This window comes from Artemia franciscana, chromosome 8, assembly GCF_032884065.1.
Source record: "Artemia franciscana chromosome 8, ASM3288406v1, whole genome shotgun sequence".
Lineage (NCBI taxonomy): Eukaryota > Metazoa > Arthropoda > Branchiopoda > Anostraca > Artemiidae > Artemia > Artemia franciscana.
The window spans coordinates 18,265,060-18,286,018 of record NC_088870.1 but is presented as its reverse complement, the minus strand read 5'-3'; the positions used below and the strand labels follow the sequence as shown (position 1 = coordinate 18,286,018).

Here is a 20,959-nt window from a genome sequence, read left to right as displayed (position 1 = left end):
CATTGCCAGACTTCGTCTCAATTTCATCGCTTGCTTTTACATGTTACTTTGTCAGAACATACTTGGTGAATCTGATTTCGCACAACACACATACTTCAGACAGAACTTGCAGTAGGATAGTGAGTTTTATCTTTGACTTGTTTGACACTTTTTTCTCTATCCAATTTTTAATATTTGGTAACTGCATCCACTTGTCAACAAAGTTTTGCTAGTAAGTTTTTTTTGAGAATTTTGACCTGAACCATGCTTTCTTTTTGAGAAGTGGCCAGGAGGTGAAAGTCAGAAATATTGTCATGTTCATCATCCAGTTGTCGTCAGAGTCAAGATTTAGTTTGAAGGTTATTTTCCTCCGAGTCCAAATTACATAGAGAACTCTCCTTTCTTTAAAAAAATGCAGTTTGATTATACTGCTCCATTAGGGGAGGGGGTCATATAAAGTAAAACAAGAAAACTTTAGGAGCAAGTTCCATTATCATTTTATATTAAAAAAATAAACAGTTTTTATAATATTTTAAAGTTTAGCAGAAACCCTAAAGGATTACCTTTCCGAAAACCATTCAATGTTATTGGCTATTTCTCTTCATCCTATCTGATTTGATATTCTCGTTTCATGTGCACTTTTATTTATTTCTCAGTTGAGAAGAAGAGAATGGGGAGGGGTTAGCCATCGACCCCTTCCCAAGCCCTTCTCAGTATTTACCTTAGGATTAGTGGAGATTCAGACTTTTCGGGCATTAAATTGCGCTCTTTGAGCCAGCTAGCCTCACCCCGCCTACACAACAAACAACTTAACCTCCTTTATAATAGCTGATGCGCAATTATACATCATTCTAAGTAATTCTGTGAGACATCAAGTGTATTAACTTAGTTAAACGAAGCTTTCAAAGAAAGCGTATATTGACCGCCTCTGTACTGGCATTTTAGATTGTTGCTTTTTCTTCGTTTAATTGGGTTTTGAATCTGGGAAAGGTCATTTCATGATTATTTTGTAGAAAAACTTCAATTGAAGCGACCGTGTTAGTATTAAGACTACAGACTCGTCTTGGAATTTGTATCACAATTTGAAATTCTTCGTTTTATAGAGAGAAATAACCGGATTTCTAGAGTCCATATTGCGGTTGATATGTTGATCATTTCGAGTAATACTAGGTGAGACCAAGATGTTACCTGATAAATCAATCCACTATTTTCTATGTTGTTTAATGACTTTAAACTCGTGATTTTTATGACTAAGTTTTTAAGATAATTTAATACTATAATGAAAGTTACTGATACTACAGCTCCTGTAAGATTATGAAAAGCGCTACAGATTAGTTTGTTGGGTACTTGTATATTATTCAGAACACACTCAATAAGTGAAGTCAGGTTCTTCCGTGAAACAAACTACGATGCTGGTACATTTTATGAGAAAAACCTGTTTCATAGCCACAAAGACAAAACTCAATGCATAGTGATAGAAGATAGTGTCTGAACATGTATTTTGAAAGGAAGGTTTGGGGTTTGCCAAAGGCTGAAAAAGAGGCAATTACATTTTTCCAGGATAAGGGGTTGCTGCCCCCAACAAAACAGTGCGTCAATGGACACAACATGACTTTAAGCTCTCACGAGAAGGAACATTACGAGAAGGAATGCATAGTGATAGAAGATACCTAACTTCACTTATTGAGTGTGTTCTGAATAATACACAAGTACCGTTTGTTGTTGTGAGGCTACGTACTTACTTTTGACTCCTAAATCAATATTCTTGTTTTTTATACTTGGCTTTTGTGTTTTCAATAAAGCGCTGGTTTTCTGTAACCCTAAAACACAGGGAAATATCACCAATTGATTTATATCCATTATTTTTATTAATATATATTATATAGGCTGTGAAGTAATACTTTTTGTTCGTTTTAAGTTTCAATTTCGCTCTTTAATTCCCTCAAAACAATTTTTTTTAAATTAATCTTTTCTCGCTTTTGATTAAAACTTAATATAGAAACAACGCTGCACGATCTTTTGATTTATGCGCAATAATATCTCCTCGTCTTAATTTTAATGTTGCTCCTTAGTTTCAGTTGAGAGCTTATTTTTTTTACATAATTTTTCATCTCCTCCAGTCTATGGGAGATAAAACACCTCAACCCTTATTAAGGAGCTGAACGAAGAAGCCGTAAAAGAATTGAAGGACTAAATAAGTTTACAGTGGAAAAAAAAAATTCAAAACACTTTGTCGTTTCTTTTTGTGAAATAAAAAAAAGAAAGAGGAAATAGATCTTTAATTCTTTGTGTAAAGAAATTAAATTTAGTAGCACTTGAGAAGTAGTTCCAGGCGAGTAGCTTCGACACAAAAGGTTAGCTAAGCGGACAAATTTGCATATCGATATGTTTGTAAAAAATTTTGCTAGCTCGACAGAAATGTGCCTTAGGGAGTTATTTGACCTGTCTCTAAATAGATTAAATAAAAAAAACTAGTTTTTTTTTAACTTAAAGTAAGGAGCGACATTAAAACTTAAAACGAACAGAAATTACTCCGTGTATGAAAGGGGCTGTTCCCTTCTCAACGTCCCGCTATATACGCTAAAGTTTGACTCTTTCTCTCAATTCTACTTTATTAAACAGTAAAAAACTTTAGCGTAAAGAGTAGGGCGTTGAGAAGGGAACAGCCCCTTTCATACACGGAGTTATTTCTGTTTGTTTTTAATGTCATTCTTTACTTTCAGTTAAAAAAAACTAGTTTTTTTTATTTAATTTCTGAACGTTTTCGAATTAATGCATGTTTGATCTTGGCCCTCCGCACATAAATTATTAAAATGAAATTTACATATGAATTCTTTTTTTGGCTAAGAAATAAGGGGTGGGAAAAGTGGCCTAGTTGCCCTCCAATTTTTTTGTTACTTAAAAAGGCAACTAGAACTTTTAATTTTTAACGAACGTCTTTATTAGTAAAAAATATACGTGACTTAAGAATTAACTTACGTAACAAACTTCTTTATTCTTATATTTTTATTATTTATATGAGGGGGCTTGTCCCCTCGTTAATACCTCGCTCTTTAAACTAAAGCTTAAGTTTTGTCCCAATTCTTTAAGAATGACCCCTGACTCAAAAAGGCCGTAGAATAAATAGTTGAAATTACTAAAGATACTTTAGCATAAAGAGCGATGTATTTAGGAGGAAAAGAACCCCTCATATGCGTAATGATATCTTTTCGTTTTAATGCTACTCTTACTTTCAATTGAAAAAACTTTTTCATGTTTATTTTTTCATTGTTTTTTTTATAGTAATGCTAGAAAATCCTGCGCCCTTTTCATTGAATTTCTCTTCCTCCAAGGAAAGATCCTCCCACATAGCCCCCTCCCCTTAACCACCCCCCCAAACCAAAAAATCCCTCTGAAAACGTGTGTACACTTCCCAATAACCCTTACTGTATGTAAACAATGGTCAAAGTTTGTAACTTGCAGCCCCTGCCCCGGGGACTGTGGGGGAGTAAGTCATCCCCAAAGACATAGTTATTATGGTTTTTGACTATACTGAACAAAATGGCTATCTCAAAATTTTGATCCGTTGACTTTGGGTAAAAATTGAGCGTGGGAGGGGGCCTAGGTGCCCTCCAATTTTTTTGGTCACTTAAAAAGGGCACTAGAAATTTTCATTTCCGTTAGAATGAGCCCTCTTGCTACATTCTAGGACCACTTGGTCGATACGATGACCCCTGGGAAAAAAAAACAAATAAACACGCACCCGTGATCTGTCTGGCAAAAAATCGAAATTCCACATTTTTGTAGATAGGAGCTTGAAATTTTTGCAATAGGGTTCTCTGATACGCTGAATGCGATGGTGTGATTTTCGTTCAGATTCTGTGACTTTTAGGGGGTGTTTCTACCTATTTTCCAAAATAAGGCAAATTTTCTCAGGCTCGTAACTTTTAATGAGAAAGACTAAATTTGATGAAACTTATATATTTTAAATCAGCATGAAAATCCGATTCTTTTGATGTATCTTTTAGTATCAAAATTCCGTTTTTTTTAGAGTTTCGTTTACTATTAAGCCGGGTCGCTTTTCGTGTAAAAACATGGGTAGTGTCCACAAGGGTGCTGCAATCTGTTCATTTCCCTTCTTGTTGCTCAAAAACGTTTGTGGTATTGATTTTAATCCTTTATTTAACTGAGGGAATTTGCTTCATAATTCAATAGTATATTATTTAGGAGGCGTGTTAGATGTTTGTATAAGGAGGAGGGATAAGACAAAAAACTTTCTATCTAGTCTATTGCTCTATCGACTATATAGCACCATCATAAAGGGCATAATGACACTAAAAATTGTACTTTGGGTGCTATTTCCGGACTAGAAAAGCTGGGAATAATGAAATGAGCGCTATTATAATCTTGATGGTTCATAACCCTAATTCTGAGTTTCAAAAATACTCCCTATTTCACATTCCCCCCCCCAAAACCCCCTAATATTAAATGGCGCCCGTGATTTTTTAGTTTTTCAGGCAATCTCAGTCTCCTTTGGTACTTTTTAAGGCTTAAAAGGCGAATCAGGCGCATTTGAAATGACTTTTCCAGGAACGTTTGTTCTTCGATGAACAAAAAGCTGTTTTTACTCGGCCCATTTCGTCTTTAAAAGTCATAATTAAGACAGGGGTTTATAAATTACCCACTGACTAGAAGAAACTAAAAGGCTACTGTAACAAAAAGTCCGTGAAAAATTATGAGTAATGTCCACAAGGCTGGTGCAAGGTGACATCTTCCTTCTTATTGTACAAAAATGTTTCTGGCTTTTATTTTAATGTTTTATTTAACTATAATTATTTGCTTCATAATGCAGTGGCCTATTGTTAAGGAAAGGTGGTAGAACTGTATGTAGGGAGAGAAGGGCAAGATCCTACAAAAAATAAGAATGTAACCTGACAACTAAAAAAAAAAGACTAAACTAAAAAAATCACAGAAAAAAAAAATGCAAATAGGTTTTTAGTACTATGATTTCTGTATAGGCTATGAATTACAAGTAGTTTTATCCAGTCAATTAAATAATGAAAATAGGTAAATAATTTGAACTAGATCTATGTTACATGGGCAACGTGAGGTGTTGCGGCAACCTTTGTTCGGCTTCACCGAGTAAAGTGTTGCAAGAGCAACACATTTGTTTCCTCGCTTCGATTAAACGCTGAAGTTGTTAATCTGTAAGGATCTTAAAATAAATACTAGGTATACCAACTTGCAAAGGTTGCAAACCCCTCATTGCAACTATCAAAAGTTACAAACCCCCCATTACTAATCATGATTGAAGGCTATCAGCCGATTATTACTTACAAGTCCCCCGCATGTCTTACCGCTTGAAACAAATTGGTCTTAACATCAAATACACCGGAAACAAATAATAGGTACATCAACTAGCAAAAGTTGCAAACCCCTCATTGCGGAAGATGATTATGAGCTAACAGTTGACTGTTGCTTAAAAGTCCCCTATTTGCCTCACAATTGGTATCGGCCTATTTTTGGTTTCAATGTGTACCTTACTACTGAAGTTGTTAACCCCTTTAAACTTTCAAACTGTTATATCTCATGAAGGAGTTTTTCTACCAAAAAATGGATCACATACACTTTGATTAGCTCATCAAGAGCTATCGAATGCCGTCGAAAAAAAACAACAAAAAAAAAACCTATCTGTCTTAGTTCAAAAGTTGACTTTTTTGCCGTAGGCCAAGTTTCTAACGTCACCACTTAGAAAGGAGCAAAGGATAAACTCTAATTTCTTTAGCAATGGGATAACTTTTAAAGTTTAAGAGGTACATTTGATACTATTTCTCTACCGCAATCCCAAGTGCGACAAACCGAATGATAAACTCAGCTGAAATCGCGAACAGAAATGGGTAGAAACAATACATGGCAGCACTTTCGGTCCCCACTTTTTTATTTATGTAATTTTTTCTGTTTATCAATCAAAGAAGACATATTGGCTGTGGGGCCGGGTAAATGCCGCATATATTTAACACTTATAGATTTTAGTCCATCTTCAATTTGAAACTGGTGCCTGCCTGCTAGAACGGAGCTTTCCACTCGGAAGCAGAAAAATGGTTTGATGAAACGAAAGCTTCACTGTATAACTTCAGAGTTCTCTCTCACATAGGCTATAAAACTCCAAGTCACTTCACACACTATAGGCTCTGGCTCAAGGACAAGCAAAAACCATCCTTTTTTGCCCCAGACAAGAGCTCTACGAAGGTTTCCAAAATTCAAAGTCATATTCATCAATCCGGTCTAAGGTCGACAGTTTCCGTAAAAACCGCAGAGGTTCGACCCTTACTGCTTTCTAGGAGTAAGCTGAAATCGGGGTGCTAGAAAAAAAAAACACAAGAAAAAAAACCAAACTGTTGCTCTCGCAACACAATAAGTATTTTTGGTAATAATAAGTAATAGCAACTTTGAGTGGCTCCACAACCCCATGCCTACACTTCTCCAACCCCAAAGTGGCAAGGGGTTGGGCCCCTCCCCCATCTCAAATTTCTCCAAAAATGCTGTCAAAACTAAGATAAGTCTATAATCTCTTTGTTTGTGTTATGTAATGACATTTGTTTAAACATGAATTTTCCTTTTTGTTTTGTATTGCCATGGCCCTAAGGGCTTTTAGCGCAAAAAAACTTGCTTATTTATTACTTTCTAGCTTCTTTAAATTTTAAAGCTTACATTAATGTGTGCTTTTTAATATTCGTCGCAGTTTTTTGCTAAGTTTACAAATATAGGGTAAAAAAGGTAAGTTTTTCATATTGCCTACCAAAGGGAGGCTTTTAGTTGGACACTGATGCAACTTTTTCCGTATTTTAGAATCGCTTGAATATAATGGATTGCAGGAGTCTATGGAATATCCATTGGAAAATAAAACTTCCTTGAGATAGTTAAGTCCTGGGATTACAAGAATGTGAGCTTCAGGACATATTCATAGCACCCAATCAGCTAAGGACATCATCAATCCTCTTTTTACACAAGGAGAATGGTTGCAAAAAAAGTGCAAATATCAGTAGTTATGTATAGGTTTTCTATCAATGAAAAACTCAAGGCCGAGAGACTTTTTGAAAACTAGAACGTCCAGAAAAGGCAGTTAACGACTATATTATGTGGCACCAAAACTAGCCAAAATACTGTCATTTTTATGTCAAGGTGTTTTTTTTTCATTTTCTCAAAGGTGTGTTGAATTTCCTACAGATGAATTTTGGGTAAACATAGAGGGACGAAAAATTGTGGACAACCATTTTCCCAATCTTGCAGCTGGAGAGCTATAACAAGCAACAAATGGGCGTAGAAGAACTGCCTCTTTGTGAATTTTTAAGAGACCGTAAATCATAGGAGTGGAGCAACCTTTAGAATAAAATATTTTGTACACCTGTGGATTAACAAGTCTTTTGGTTTTCAAATTTCCTAGTTCTTTTGTTTTTTCGGGAGAAATTATCGATGGTATCAAAATCTGTTGGTTTATAAGTAGGTGTGTCGATTAAGTAGGTGTGTGAGGTCTCAACCGAAATGTTTGTATTTTTCTCTCTTTTGTCACTAGTTGTGATTATCTTATTTTCCTTCGTTCTCCTGTATCTTCTCGTTTCGTCATGCTTAGTCAATTTAGTCTCAGAAATTATTCAACTCATGCAGCATAATTTGACACAAAGCCATTTTAAAATACAATTTTTTCAAGGCTACAAGAAAAACATTGCTTTAATTGTTCAATTGGAAATAAAAATAAACATGGAAAAAAACAATTATACATAGCTCTAAGGAAGGTACTGGTACATATTACCACATCAATACTATGAGCTTTCTATTTATCACTAGAAATAGAGGCAAGGAGACACTTTGAGTGAACCAATTACAGAAAGGTGCACACGTCGGTACACAATAAGGTACAAAATAGCACACATCGCCCTCTAGAAACATGACTTTCAGTTCAAATAAACAGTCTGACTTAAAGTCCCCTAAAATTCAAGTTGAAATTTAAAACTTTAAAATAAAAAATACTAAATCTAGTTTTTAGTTACTAAAAGAACCCATCATAGTGCCATCAAGAATGCAAGTGAAAAAATAGCGTAAAAGCTAATAGGCACTTTATCTTATACTTTTTTTCAAATCTACAATTTTTCCCCCTAAATAGTTTTTCCTAATTTACTTTTTTTCCCCTATCTATAAATGCGAGAGAATATCTACCAATTACTATGTTTTTTTTCCTTTTTTTGTCGTTTTTTTGCTGTTCTTCTAAAAAGGAAACGATCGAATATATTTTTCATTCGAAAAAGTAATAGTAGCGTATTTCTTGAAAAAACAAGTTGCTAAATACTAGAAAATGTAAACAATTTATCATCTGTAACCGTGGATCGCACTTTTATACTTTAAGAAATCACACAGGAACAGTTGAAAAAGGTAGAAGAGAAAAAACATCTTCGTATTTTATTGGCTGCCTTATTGTCACCTAAAAATATAAGAAAAAATTAAAAAGCGTTATTTTCATGGTAAATCAATTTTAAGGAATTATGCCCGGGGAAACTACTTAAACGAGAAGTTGGAAACTATCTTTGTTGAGCTGAATGGAATCATTCAGCTCAGGTGAAAAAGAGAGGCTTCTTGAATTCTTCTCTATAAACACAAAGGAACTCGATTAATTTCTCGCGAAACAGAAAAAAGAGTGGATCTGAAATTATTGATGTTGTATCCTTCTGGATCCTAACAGTTATTAAAGTAAGGTGATAGTGATACAAAACGACTATCGTAGACTAAATTCGTCGATTCTTGCTCTATCTTGAACAAAATCGTCAACTAGTCAAGGCAAACTAACCAAAAGCAAAGTAAAGACATCAATTCAGGAAAATACACTAAGAAACATAACACTAACAAAAAGATTAGCCATGACAACAACAAAAACGTTAGGAGCTTCCTCTTGTTTCAAACCAGATTTAACATGTAAGAAATAATTTAACGTTTAAAACAGATTTAAGCATGCTTTTTTCTCCTTGAGATAAAAGAGGTGATGTTGTGTCGGTGAATCGGTCTTTACAATTGACGCGATTCTAATTAGTACTCTAACGCGAATAGATTCCCACTTTTCCCTTCTTTTTTTTCCACGGTCATCACTGGTTGCATAACATTAATTATAAGTTAATATCACAAAAAAGTGGTACTGAACGAGTTATGTAATTTTTAATGAGAAAAAAAGAGTGGACCAGGAAAAAAGGTGGATAGACCCCCCCCCCACGCCTTTTTCATAAAAAAAACGGGACAACAAACTTAGAAAATATAAATTAGTATCTTTAAAGCTCACCTTTTTTAAGATTTTAAACCCATTCTCCTAATGAAACAGAGAGTTACAAAATAAAAGCGATCACTACCTGTTGCTAATTTTTATTTAGCTCATTAAACATTAGACACTTTAGCTAAGAAAAGACAGAAAGAATTAAATTTTTGAATCAGCTCCTACACGCATCATATATTATGGGTAAGGTAACTCAACCCCGTCCAAAGTTTGCTCCAATCACTACTGAAACCGAAAATATAAGAAAATGTTATATTCTTAAAATACAGGAACATTAAAAATTTGTCCACGCATTGCATTTTGAAAAAAAAAAAATAAAAAAATTTTTTTTTTTTATAAAATAGCACCCAATAAATATACGTGTTATTTTAACCCACGAGCCTCCCTCCCCCCTAAAAAACAACGATATCTGATTAAAGGATATATAATTAAAAGGATATATAGATGTTTCTCACAGTAAGAAAATCACTTTTATATCCTACCTACACTGGCCAAATACGGGCCTCTTACGTCTTTAGCAAAGGGAATTACAAAATTAAGCATGCCATGTTAGATGTTGTGAGAATTCATAGTATAGAAATTAGAATGTTAGCTTTAGTTGCAACTGCATTAATTTTAAGAGAAAAATACACAAGGGTTAACTTACAGATAAAGCGAGATTTTTCTTCTATTTTGTTTATTTTTTTACATTTTTTAATCAAATTTGAAGAAAAGCATAAAATTCACGTATGTAAGTCCAATTTCATAGGCAGTATATTCTTTTTTCCGCTTTTTTAATGAAAATTAACACTTTTTGCCGAATTAAAGCTCAGAAAATAAAGACTTTCTGTCTCAACATACGAAAAAGAGATATCATAGGCCCAAATTAAGAAACACTTCTGACAATACTGCATCAAGAATCATAAATAGATATGCATATAAAAAGAAAACATTTCTAGATTAAGTCTAACACCCATAGGGGGTCTAACCCCCAGACAACTCCTAACCCCTACCCATGGCAGTGGGTCCGTCTAGACCTTTTTTTGACAAAACTCACCAGCATTTTTAATGGCACAGCGTAGCATCAATTTGGTTAACACTCTGAAGAATCAACTTTATTTTTCGCCTGTAATTTGGATCCTTTTGAATGGGATTTCTTTCAAAATACACCGTATCCAATTCTTTCGCCTCCGAAAGCTCCTCTAAGCACGACCAGTCTTGAAGACAGTTGTCGTTGAACTAGAACAAATATACAAGATAAAAGCTATTCTTATAAATTCATTTCTGTGTTAAAGGGCTAGAATTTTCTAAAGAACTTAGCCTACTGTAAACGCCGATAAAAAAAGTCCTTGAGTAGAATATAATGTATTAGAGAAAAAAATTCCTGAAAATTCAGAGTCTAGGTCCCAGTTACTTATATTCGCTTTATTTGTCTATATTGATAGTGAATAATCACAAAAGTTCAGCAAAGACAAATACCTAATTATAGCGGTTTTGAAGTCAAAACTAAACAGAGAAACCAAGACTTTGGAAAGAAACTTGGAATTTCATTTTCCGCGTATTTTAATAGTCAATGGAGTCACAATATCTGGAGTTAAGCTGGAAGTTTGTTCAAAATTCTACAACAATGTCCATCGCACGAACTGGGTAATTTCACTTTCCATAGAAAAATATGTCCAAAAACATGGCTGGTATAGTAAGGAAGGGATATAATAATATCTTTACTGAGCAATAGATTCTACTACCACTGAAAAAAAAACAATAAAGAAAATATGACACTGAGAGAGAGAGAGGGGCAGGGAGATGAAGGGGGATATAGAGAGGGAGAGAAAGAAAGAAAGAAAGATATATATATATATATATATATATATATATATATATATATATATATATATATATATATATATATATATATATATATATATATATATATATATAGAGAGAGAGAGAGAGAGAGAGAGAGAGAGAGAGGGAGGGAGAGAGAGAGAGAGAGAGAGAGAGAGAGAGAGAGAGAGAGAGAGAGAGAGAGAGAGAGAGAGAGAGAGAGAGAGAGAGAGAGAGAGAGAGAGAGAGAAAACTCTACCCAGAAATCCGTCAGCTTTGTAAGATGTTTGACATTTTCAATCTTGGAAATCCTATTTCCTGATAAGTCCAATGTAGTTAGAGCCAAATTGTTCTCCAAGCCCTCTATTTTTTCAATCCCGTTGTGAGAGACGTAGAGATCTTCTAAAGAAGTCAATTTTTCTAATCCACCAATTTTCAATAGTCTGTTGCTCTGAAATAGAACTTTACTTTTATTTCCACATGGAAAGTACCAAGGACATAAAAATGAAAACATTTTCTTTATCACTTTGGTCCAACGAAGGCCTATTCGTACCTGAAAACCATGATTTTCTATGATTGTACTGTTGGGCTGTTACAAAATATTAAACGATGGAAGCGATGTTTTAGGTTCCACCAGTGTTGTAAAGCCGAATGGTGAAAAACGCAGAAACTAATTTGGTTAACTCGATACCACTTTTCGTTCGTAAAAATTCAAAAATACTGTAGAAATCTGCAAACAATCGTTCAAGAGGGACAAGTCCTTAGAATTTCTTCTTTTTTTTCAATCACAGTAGTTTATGCTCACACAGTATTTTCTGTTGCCACGATTTTAAGCCAGATTGCTTATCATATATCAACAGGTGGAGCCAAATAGGTTGATCAAGACAACTGGATGATGTTTCAAGAAGTGGTTTATGTATCATGTCTAGAGTTTTTCTTTTCTTGGTGCCTGGTGCAAAATAATGAATTAAATATTTAAGATGAGTTTATTTATGCCCGCTTATAACATACAAAAAAAGCGGAGTAAAGGAGGAACAAAATATAAGGAAAAATCAACTTCTAAACAAAGAAATTAGATAATACAAAATTAATCTAAATAACACTAGTAAAAAAAAACAAAAAAAACAGTCAATCAACTAATAATTTGAAGTGTTTTATCTTGAATGATTGTAACAATACACATATTAATGCATATCTTATATATTTAGCTATTCAATGATATATACATTTCTTTTCCGTTCCTATTTGATAACAAGAAATTAGGGTTACTTTGTTGTATAATTTTATTTATCAAATCACTATTTCTTTTTTTTACACAGTTTACCGCTGATTTAAGGTAGATTTTGCCTTTTGCTAGAGGAGTCAGGAAAATCACACTTTCTTACACGCCATGATTGTATAGTTTTCTAATCATTTTCTGCTGATTTTCCACAAGTTCCTATTTTCAAACTTGGCACCCACTAAGTATGAAAACACCACAAAATGAGAAAAAACTCAAGAAGAAAAAACGAAGATATTTTCAGCCAGTGAAAAAGCGAAAATGCAATACACATATTTCGGCGGAGATCTCCACTCAGCCGTCCTCAGTGAAAAGATAGAAGGATAATAAAAGACCGTGAAATAAACACTTGTTTTTAATAGATAAAAACAAACGGTAAAAAACAACCACTAAAATAAATAGATCCTTTCCATGTAATTGTGAAAAGGCAACTGAACCAAAAATCTGATATTGAACGACAATTCAAAAAACAAAATATGAGTTTATTTTATTTAACGCCTTTTAAAAAGGCAACCGCTTACCGGTCTGGAATCACCTAAAATTTTGTTACGTTGCGAAATATTGTGATTTAAGAGAAAAATCTGTATTAATAAGTTCTTCATAAATGTGGCTCACATAAGTTTCTCTGGTGTCTCTATTAACAGCTGATTTTTGGTTGAGAGATACCAGAGAAGCTTATTTGAGTCCCATTTATAACAGAATTATTAATGCCCAAAATTAAGTCGAGAGTCGTTTTTGTCTCCGATCAGCCTGATATTTATAGAGTATGTAGATTGGGGCAAATAATCCTCAATGATGACATTAACTTGGTTGTATCGATTTGTGACATCCAATCTTGAAAAAATTGCCGAAAATTATGCATGTACCTAATTTTAGAGCGTTATCTGGGAACCATTCCCTCTGCTTGTTCTAAATTAAGTTTCATATCAAGTATCAATGAAACTGGCGCTAATAAGATCGTGAATTCGCGGAAAGCTTCATCTTCTTCAGTGTAAGATTTGATTTGAATTAAGCTAATTAGAAGCGTTATAACAAATATAGCACTTTCTCTAACACCAATGCTAAATCCATCTTTTGATTAAATAAAAAAAAACAAAAAAACAACAAAAAACAGAAGTTTTCCTATGAAAGGGAAAAAGAAGATTTAGATTTGAAACACTGGTAGAAATTACTATGAATCAAGAGACGAAACCTAATACAAAAAGAAATCGCAATTGAAAATGAAGCCAACTTAAAACGAAAATAAACAGCCATAAATAAATGTTGGTGTTACCGCCCCTCAACCTACCCCCCCCCCCCCAAAAAAAGGTTATATTTCCATTTGCAATTTAATGGAAATTAAATACATTCCTTATATTGAAAGACTTGTTTAGCCAATCCTAAAAGGCCAAAATAAGAAGGAGGCTTTGTAGATACATTTTAATGGAAGGATGGACTTTTTACGCTTCGTTTAGACCAGTCATATATGGACTTTCAATCTGTGCAAATGCAAGGTTCAAAATGAGATCCTTGGAACCGTAATCGCTACAACTTATAATTTGTCTTCTCAAGTAAAATGGTATTTGACGGTTTATTAGCTCGCTGATTACTAATCTAAGGCTTGTTACGCAATGTAGATATCCAAAATCCAAATAGATTGTGTTATGAAAACAAAAAAATTGCTACAACTAAGGGTGGTGTTGCCCCTCACAAATCTGAACAGTCATTACCCAAACTGAAAACAAAACATATTTTTTATATAAATTTTTGTTTCATTACAACGTAAAAAAGCTAAATAGTACTCAAACTTTTAGGAATTTTTTGCTGTTGATACGAGTACATTTGTAACAACCAATTTAGTTTTATATTTAATACCTTTCCAACAATAATTTTCCTTTTAAATCCATTCATTCAATGGTATGTTTAATATCGTGTTTGTCTTTCTTGATTGTGTGCCCTCTTTTTTGCCAGGAATTTACATCTTTTAAGGATCAATTTTGTGTTCCAATTGTTGTTTTAATAATGAGAAAAGCGCATTTTTTTCAATTCTGCATATTTCATCCATTTTGTATTTCTAAAATTAATTATGCCTTTTTAAACGACTGACTTAAGGCAATCTGGGTTTTGAATCTATATAGAGGGAAACTATACATAGTGAAAGATGTCTTCCTAGACACACTTGAAGCTTATGCTCTTTTCAAACAGTTCGTGGTAACGAACTGTAGTAAGGAGCGACCCGGCTCAATAGTAACCAAACTCTAAAAAATGGAATTTTGATACCAATAGCTACATCAAAAGAATCACATTTTAATGCTGATTTTAGATATATAAGTTTCATCAAGTTTAGTCTTACCCATTAAAACTTACGAGCCTGAAAAAATTTGCCTTATTTTAGAAAATTGGGGAAACACCCCCTAAAAGTCATAGAATCTTAACGATCAGATTCAGCGTATCAGAGAACCCTTTCTTAAAAGTTTCAAGCTCCTATCTACAAAAATGTGGAATTTTGTATTTTTTGCCAGAAGGCAGATCACGGATGCGTGTTTATTTGTTTGTTGTTGTTTTTTTTCTCAGGGGTGATCGTATCGACCAAGTGGTCCTAGAATGTTGCGAGAGGGCTCATTCTAACGGAAATGAAAAGTTCTAGTGCCCTTTTTAAGTGACCAAAAAATTGGAGGGCACCTAGACCCCCTCCCACGCTAATTATTTTCCCAAAGTAAACGGATCAAAATTCTGAGATAACCATTTTATTCAGCGTAGTCGAAAAACCTTATAACTATGTCTTTGGGGACGACTTACTCCCCCACAGTCCCTGTGGGAGGGGCTACAAGTTACAAACTTTGACCAATGCTTACATACAGTAATGGTTATTGTGAAGTGTACAGACGTTTTCAGGGTGATTTTTTGGTTGGGGGAGGGGTTGAGAAGAGGGAGATATGTTGGTGGAACTTTCCATCGTGGAATATGTTATGGGGGAAGAAAATTTCCATGAAGGGAGCGCAGGATTTTCTAGCATTATTTAAAAAAAAAAAACAATGAAAAAATAAATATGAAAAAGTTTTTTCAACTGGAAGTAAGGAGCAGCATTAACGCTAAAAAAAAAACAAAAAAAAAAAACGCTTAAATGGAGCTCGCTCTTTACGCTGAAGTATTTTTAGTAATTTCAACTATTTATTCTACGGCTTTTGTGATTCAGGGGCCATTCTTAATGAATTGGGACAAAATTTAAGCTTTAGTGTAAAGAGCAAGGTACTGACGAGGGGGTAAACCCCCTCATATATGTAATAAAAACATGAGAATACAAAAGTTCTTTACGTAAGCTAATTTATAAGTTATGTATATCTTTTACTAATAAAAACATTCGTAAAAAATTAGAAGTTCTAGTTGCCTTTTTAAGTAACCAAAAAAATCGGAGGGCAATTAGGCTTCCTCCCCGCTCCTTTTTTCTCAAAATCATTCGATCAAAACTATGAGAAAGCCATTTAGCCAAAAAAAAAAAAAAAAAAAAAAAAAATGCAAATTTCGTTTTAATTATTCCTCTGAGAGCCAAAATCAAAACATGCATTGATTCAAAAACGTTCAGAAATTAAATAAAAAAAACAAGTTTTTTTTTTACTGAAAGTAAGGAGCGACATTAAAACTTAAAACGAACAGAAATTACTTCGTATATGAAAGGGGGGCGTTGATGCTTCCTCATCAACGCCCCACTCTTTACACTAAAGTTTTTTACTGTTTTAAAAAGAAGAGTTGAAAGAGTCAAACTTTAGCGTAAAGAGCGGGGCGTTGATGAGGAAACAGCCCCTTTCATATACGAAGTAATTTCTGTTCGTTTTAAGTTTTAATGACGCTCCTTACTTTCAGTTAAAAAACTTGTTTTTTTTATTTAATGTTCTCAATAGAACGCTTTACGTATGGTCACTGGCGGCTCATTAAGGTGTACTATGGTATTATGTACACATGTATGCAATTACATGCATGTATGTATTCATTCATGTACGTGAACTAGCATTATTCATTGGAGAATAAAAGTATTTTAAGAACCTAGAAAAATAATTAAATTTTGTTTATTAGAATTTTAGTATTATATCAAATCATGGGCCCTCTTCTGCTTTTATATTATCCTACTTCGAGTAATTGGCAGTCTCGGTACCGCCCAGTCAATTAGGTCTCCGTGATTGACGTCTCTCCGAAGATGAAACGACCTAACCTAAAGCATTGTTGTTTCTTCGATAATCACGTGAGAGCATAAGTTCTTGTTTCTAGTTTGTGCCTGTAGTCAAACAAGGTCAATTAGGTCTCCGTGAAACAAGGATTTCTCACTATACAGCCAGGTAAGGAAAGTTGACAAATATTATGCTTTAGTTAGTGTACCTTATTTTGTCTCATGGTTAGGAGATCGAATTGAAAGTTTTAGGAGATTCTTGTTTTCGGGAGGGGGAGGATTAGAGTTTTCAAGATTTAATTTTGGGGTGGGGGTAAAATATCTTTTGTCCCGTTTTCATAAAACAGTCTACGCTACGGTTTTTTCCCCTTCTTTATGCCTGTTGTCCAAGATGCTCGTTGCCTAGTAACAGCATATTGGTGAATATCCTCACTTTTAAAAGGGGGCTTCCTCCATGGAGAAATGTTCGCTTAAAACGTTGGCAAGGTACTTAATTCTGACTTGTCAAAATATTGATTTACATAAATAGAGCATCGAACAGTAAACTACTCGGTTAAGACCGAAATGCCTTCTGTTAACCTCAAATTCTTACATTTTTCCAGGCCACCTTCTTTAATTCTCTACATTTTTTTCTCTTCTCACGGTGAAATACCAAAGTGATATTGCACAGGCACAATATTCATGTTTGAATTTTTCTGTCACTCCTTTCAAAGGCATAATAGGGACAGGCTTCTCCCTCCTTAATATTCATCCAAAGATTCCAAGGATTCATCCTTGAAATTTACCCAACACCCTGTAAGTTATTTTTAAGAAATCATGCTAAAGGGACATAAAGGAAGATATTTATACCTGAAACTATACCCTTTGATCCTTAAGGTGGGTAAAAAAAAAAGACAAAAGCTACGCACATGACTTGAAAGTCCATATCGGTGGTGCTGATTTTTATCCTTACACTCCCACAACAATTTTTAAAAGCTACGCACATAAAAAAAAAGACAAAAGCTACGCACATGACTTGAAAGTCCATATCGGTGGTGCTGATTTTTATCCTTAAGGTGGGTAAAAAAAAGACAAAAGTTACGCACATGACTTGAAAGTCCATATCGGTGGTGCTGATTTTTATCCTTACACTCCCACAACAATTTTTAAAAGCTACGCACATAAAAAAAAAGACAAAAGCTACGCACATGACTTGAAAGTCCATATCGGTGGTGCTGATTTTTATCCTTACACTCCCACAACAATTTTTAAAAGCTACGCACATAAAAAAAAAGACAAAAGCTACGCACATGACTTGAAAGTCCATATCGGTGGTGCTGATTTTTATCCTTACACTCCCACAACAATTTTTAAAAGCTACGCACATAAAAAAAAAGACAAAAGCTACGCACATGACTTGAAAGTCCATATCGGTGGTGCTGATTTTTATCCTTACACTCCCACAACAATTTTTAAAAGCTACGCACATAAAAAAAAAGACAAAAGCTACGCACATGACTTGAAAGTCCATATCGGTGGTGCTGATTTTTATCCTTAAGGTGGGTAAAAAAAAAGACAAAAGCTACGCACATGACTTGAAAGTCCATATCGGTGGTGCTGATTTTTATCCTTAAGGTGGGTAAAAAAAAAGACAAAAGTTACGCACATGACTTGAAAGTCCATATCGGTGGTGCTGATTTTTATCCTTACACTCCCACAACAATTTTTAAAAGCTACGCACATAAAAAAAAAGACAAAAGCTACGCACATGACTTGAAAGTCCATATCGGTGGTGCTGATTTTTATCCTTACACTCCCACAACAATTTTTAAAAGCTACGCACATAAAAAAAAAGACAAAAGCTACGCACATGACTTGAAAGTCCATATCGGTGGTGCTGATTTTTATCCTTACACTCCCACAACAATTTTTAAAAGCTACGCACATAAAAAAAAAAGACAAAAGCTACGCACATGACTTGAAAGTCCATATCGGTGGTGCTGATTTTTATCCTTACACTCCCACAACAATTTTTAAAAGCTACGCACATAAAAAAAAAGACAAAAGCTACGCACATGACTTGAAAGTCCATATCGGTGGTGCTGATTTTTATCCTTAAGGTGGGTAAAAAAAAGACAAAAGCTACGCACATGACTTGAAAGTCCATATCGGTGGTGCTGATTTTTATCCTTAAGGTGGGTAAAAAAAAAGACAAAAGTTACGCACATGACTTGAAAGTCCATATCGGTGGTGCTGATTTTTATCCTTACACTCCCACAACAATTTTTAAAAGCTACGCACATAAAAAAAAAGGACAAAAGCTACGCACATGACTTGAAAGTCCATATCGGTGGTGCTGATTTTTATCCTTAAGGTGGGTAAAAAAAAAAAAAAGACAAAAGCTACGCACATGACTTGAAAGTCCATATCGGTGGTGCTGATTTTTATCCTTACACTCCCACAACAATTTTTAAAAGCTACGCACATAAAAAAAAAGACAAAAGCTACGCACATGACTTGAAAGTCCATATCGGTGGTGCTGATTTTTATCCTTAAGGTGGGTAAAAAAAAAGACAAAAGTTACGCACATGACTTGAAAGTCCATATCGGTGGTGCTGATTTTTATCCTTACACTCCCACAACAATTTTTAAAAGCTACGCACATAAAAAAAAAGACAAAAGCTACGCACATGACTTGAAAGTCCATATCGGTGGTGCTGATTTTTATCCTTGAGGTGGGTAAAAAAAAAGACAAAAGCTACGCACATGACTTGAAAGTCCATATCGGTGGTGCTGATTTTTATCCTTAAGGTGGGTAAAAAAAAAGACAAAAGTTACGCACATGACTTGAAAGTCCATATCGGTGGTGCTGATTTTTATCCTTACACTCCCACAACAATTTTTAAAAGCTACGCACATAAAAAAAAAGACAAAAGCTACGCACATGACTTGAAAGTCCATATCGGTGGTGCTGATTTTTATCCTTAAGGTGGGTAAAAAAAAAAAGACAAAAGCTACGCACATGACTTGAAAGTCCATATCGGTGGTGCTGATTTTTATCCTTAAGGTGGGTAAAAAAAAAGACAAAAGTTACGCACATGACTTGAAAGTCCATATCGGTGGTGCTGATTTTTATCCTTACACTCCCACAACAATTTTTAAAAGCTACGCACATAAAAAAAAAGACAAAAGCTACGCACATGACTTGAAAGTCCATATCGGTGGTGCTGATTTTTATCCTTAAGGTGGGTAAAAAAAAAAAAGACAAAAGCTACGCACATGACTTGAAAGTCCATATCGGTGGTGCTGATTTTTATCCTTACACTCCCACAACAATTTTTAAAAGCTACGCACATAAAAAAAAATACAAAAGTTACGCACATGACTTGAAAGTCCATATCGGTGGTGCTGATTTTTATCCTTAAGGTGGGTAAAAAAAAGACAAAAGTTACGCACATGACTTGAAAGTCCATATCGGTGGTGCTGATTTTTATCCTTACACTCCCACAACAATTTTTAAAAGCTACGCACATAAAAAAAAAGACAAAAGCTACGCACATGACTTGAAAGTCCATATCGGTGGTGCTGATTTTTATCCTTAAGGTGGGTAAAAAAAAAGACAAAAGCTACGCACATGACTTGAAAGTCCATATCGGTGGTGCTGATTTTTATCCTTACACTCCCACAACAATTTTTAAAAGCTACGCACATAAAAAAAAAAAAAGACAAAAGCTACGCACATGACTTGAAAGTCCATATCGGTGGTGCTGATTTTTATCCTTAAGGTGGGTAAAAAAAAGACAAAAGTTACGCACATGACTTGAAAGTCCATATCGGTGGTGCTGATTTTTATCCTTACACTCCCACAACAATTTTTAAAAGCTACGCACATAAAAAAAAAGACAAAAGCTACACACATGACTTGAAAGTCCATATCGGTGGTGCTGATTTTTATCCTTGAGGTGGGTAAAAAAAAAAAGACAAAAGCTACGCACATGACTTGAAAGTCCATATCGGTGGTGCTGATTTTTATCCTTACACTCCCACAACAATTTTTAAAAGCTACGCACATAAAAAAAAAGACAAAAGCTACGCACATGACTTGAAAGTCCATATCGGTGGTGCTGATTTTTATCCTTAAGGTGGGTAAAAAAAAGACAAAAGTTACGCACATGACTTGAAAGTCCATATCGGTGGTGCTGATTTTTATCCTTACACTCCCACAACAATTTTTAAAAGCTACGCACATAAAAAAAAAGACAAAAGCTACGCACATGACTTGAAAGTCCATATCGGTGGTGCTGATTTTTATCCTTAAGGTGGGTAAAAAAAAAGACAAAAGCTACGCACATGACTTGAAAGTCCATATCGGTGGTGCTGATTTTTATCCTTACACTCCCACAACAATTTTTAAAAGCTACGCACATAAAAAAAAAAGACAAAAGCTACGCACATGACTTGAAAGTCCATATCGGTGGTGCTGATT

At 34.5% G+C, this 20,959-nt stretch overlaps 1 protein-coding gene across 6 annotated transcripts in view; it reads right to left on the bottom strand.

Moving 5' to 3' along the window:
• Positions 1-7,668: 7,668 nt before the first annotated feature.
• The window catches only part of LOC136030084 (protein phosphatase 1 regulatory subunit 7-like), a 31,705-nt gene continuing 18,414 nt past the window's right edge, over positions 7,669-20,959 (bottom strand). For all 6 annotated transcript variants that reach the window (XM_065708739.1, XM_065708742.1, XM_065708744.1 and 3 more), the window contains exons 7-9: positions 11,334-11,525; positions 10,308-10,489; positions 7,669-8,434 (exon numbers count right to left, since the gene is read on the bottom strand). In XM_065708739.1, coding sequence (XP_065564811.1) covers positions 10,316-10,489; positions 11,334-11,525 — 366 coding nt within the window. In that variant the 3' untranslated portion in view covers positions 7,669-8,434; positions 10,308-10,315. The remainder of the gene's footprint in view (positions 8,435-10,307; positions 10,490-11,333; positions 11,526-20,959) is intronic.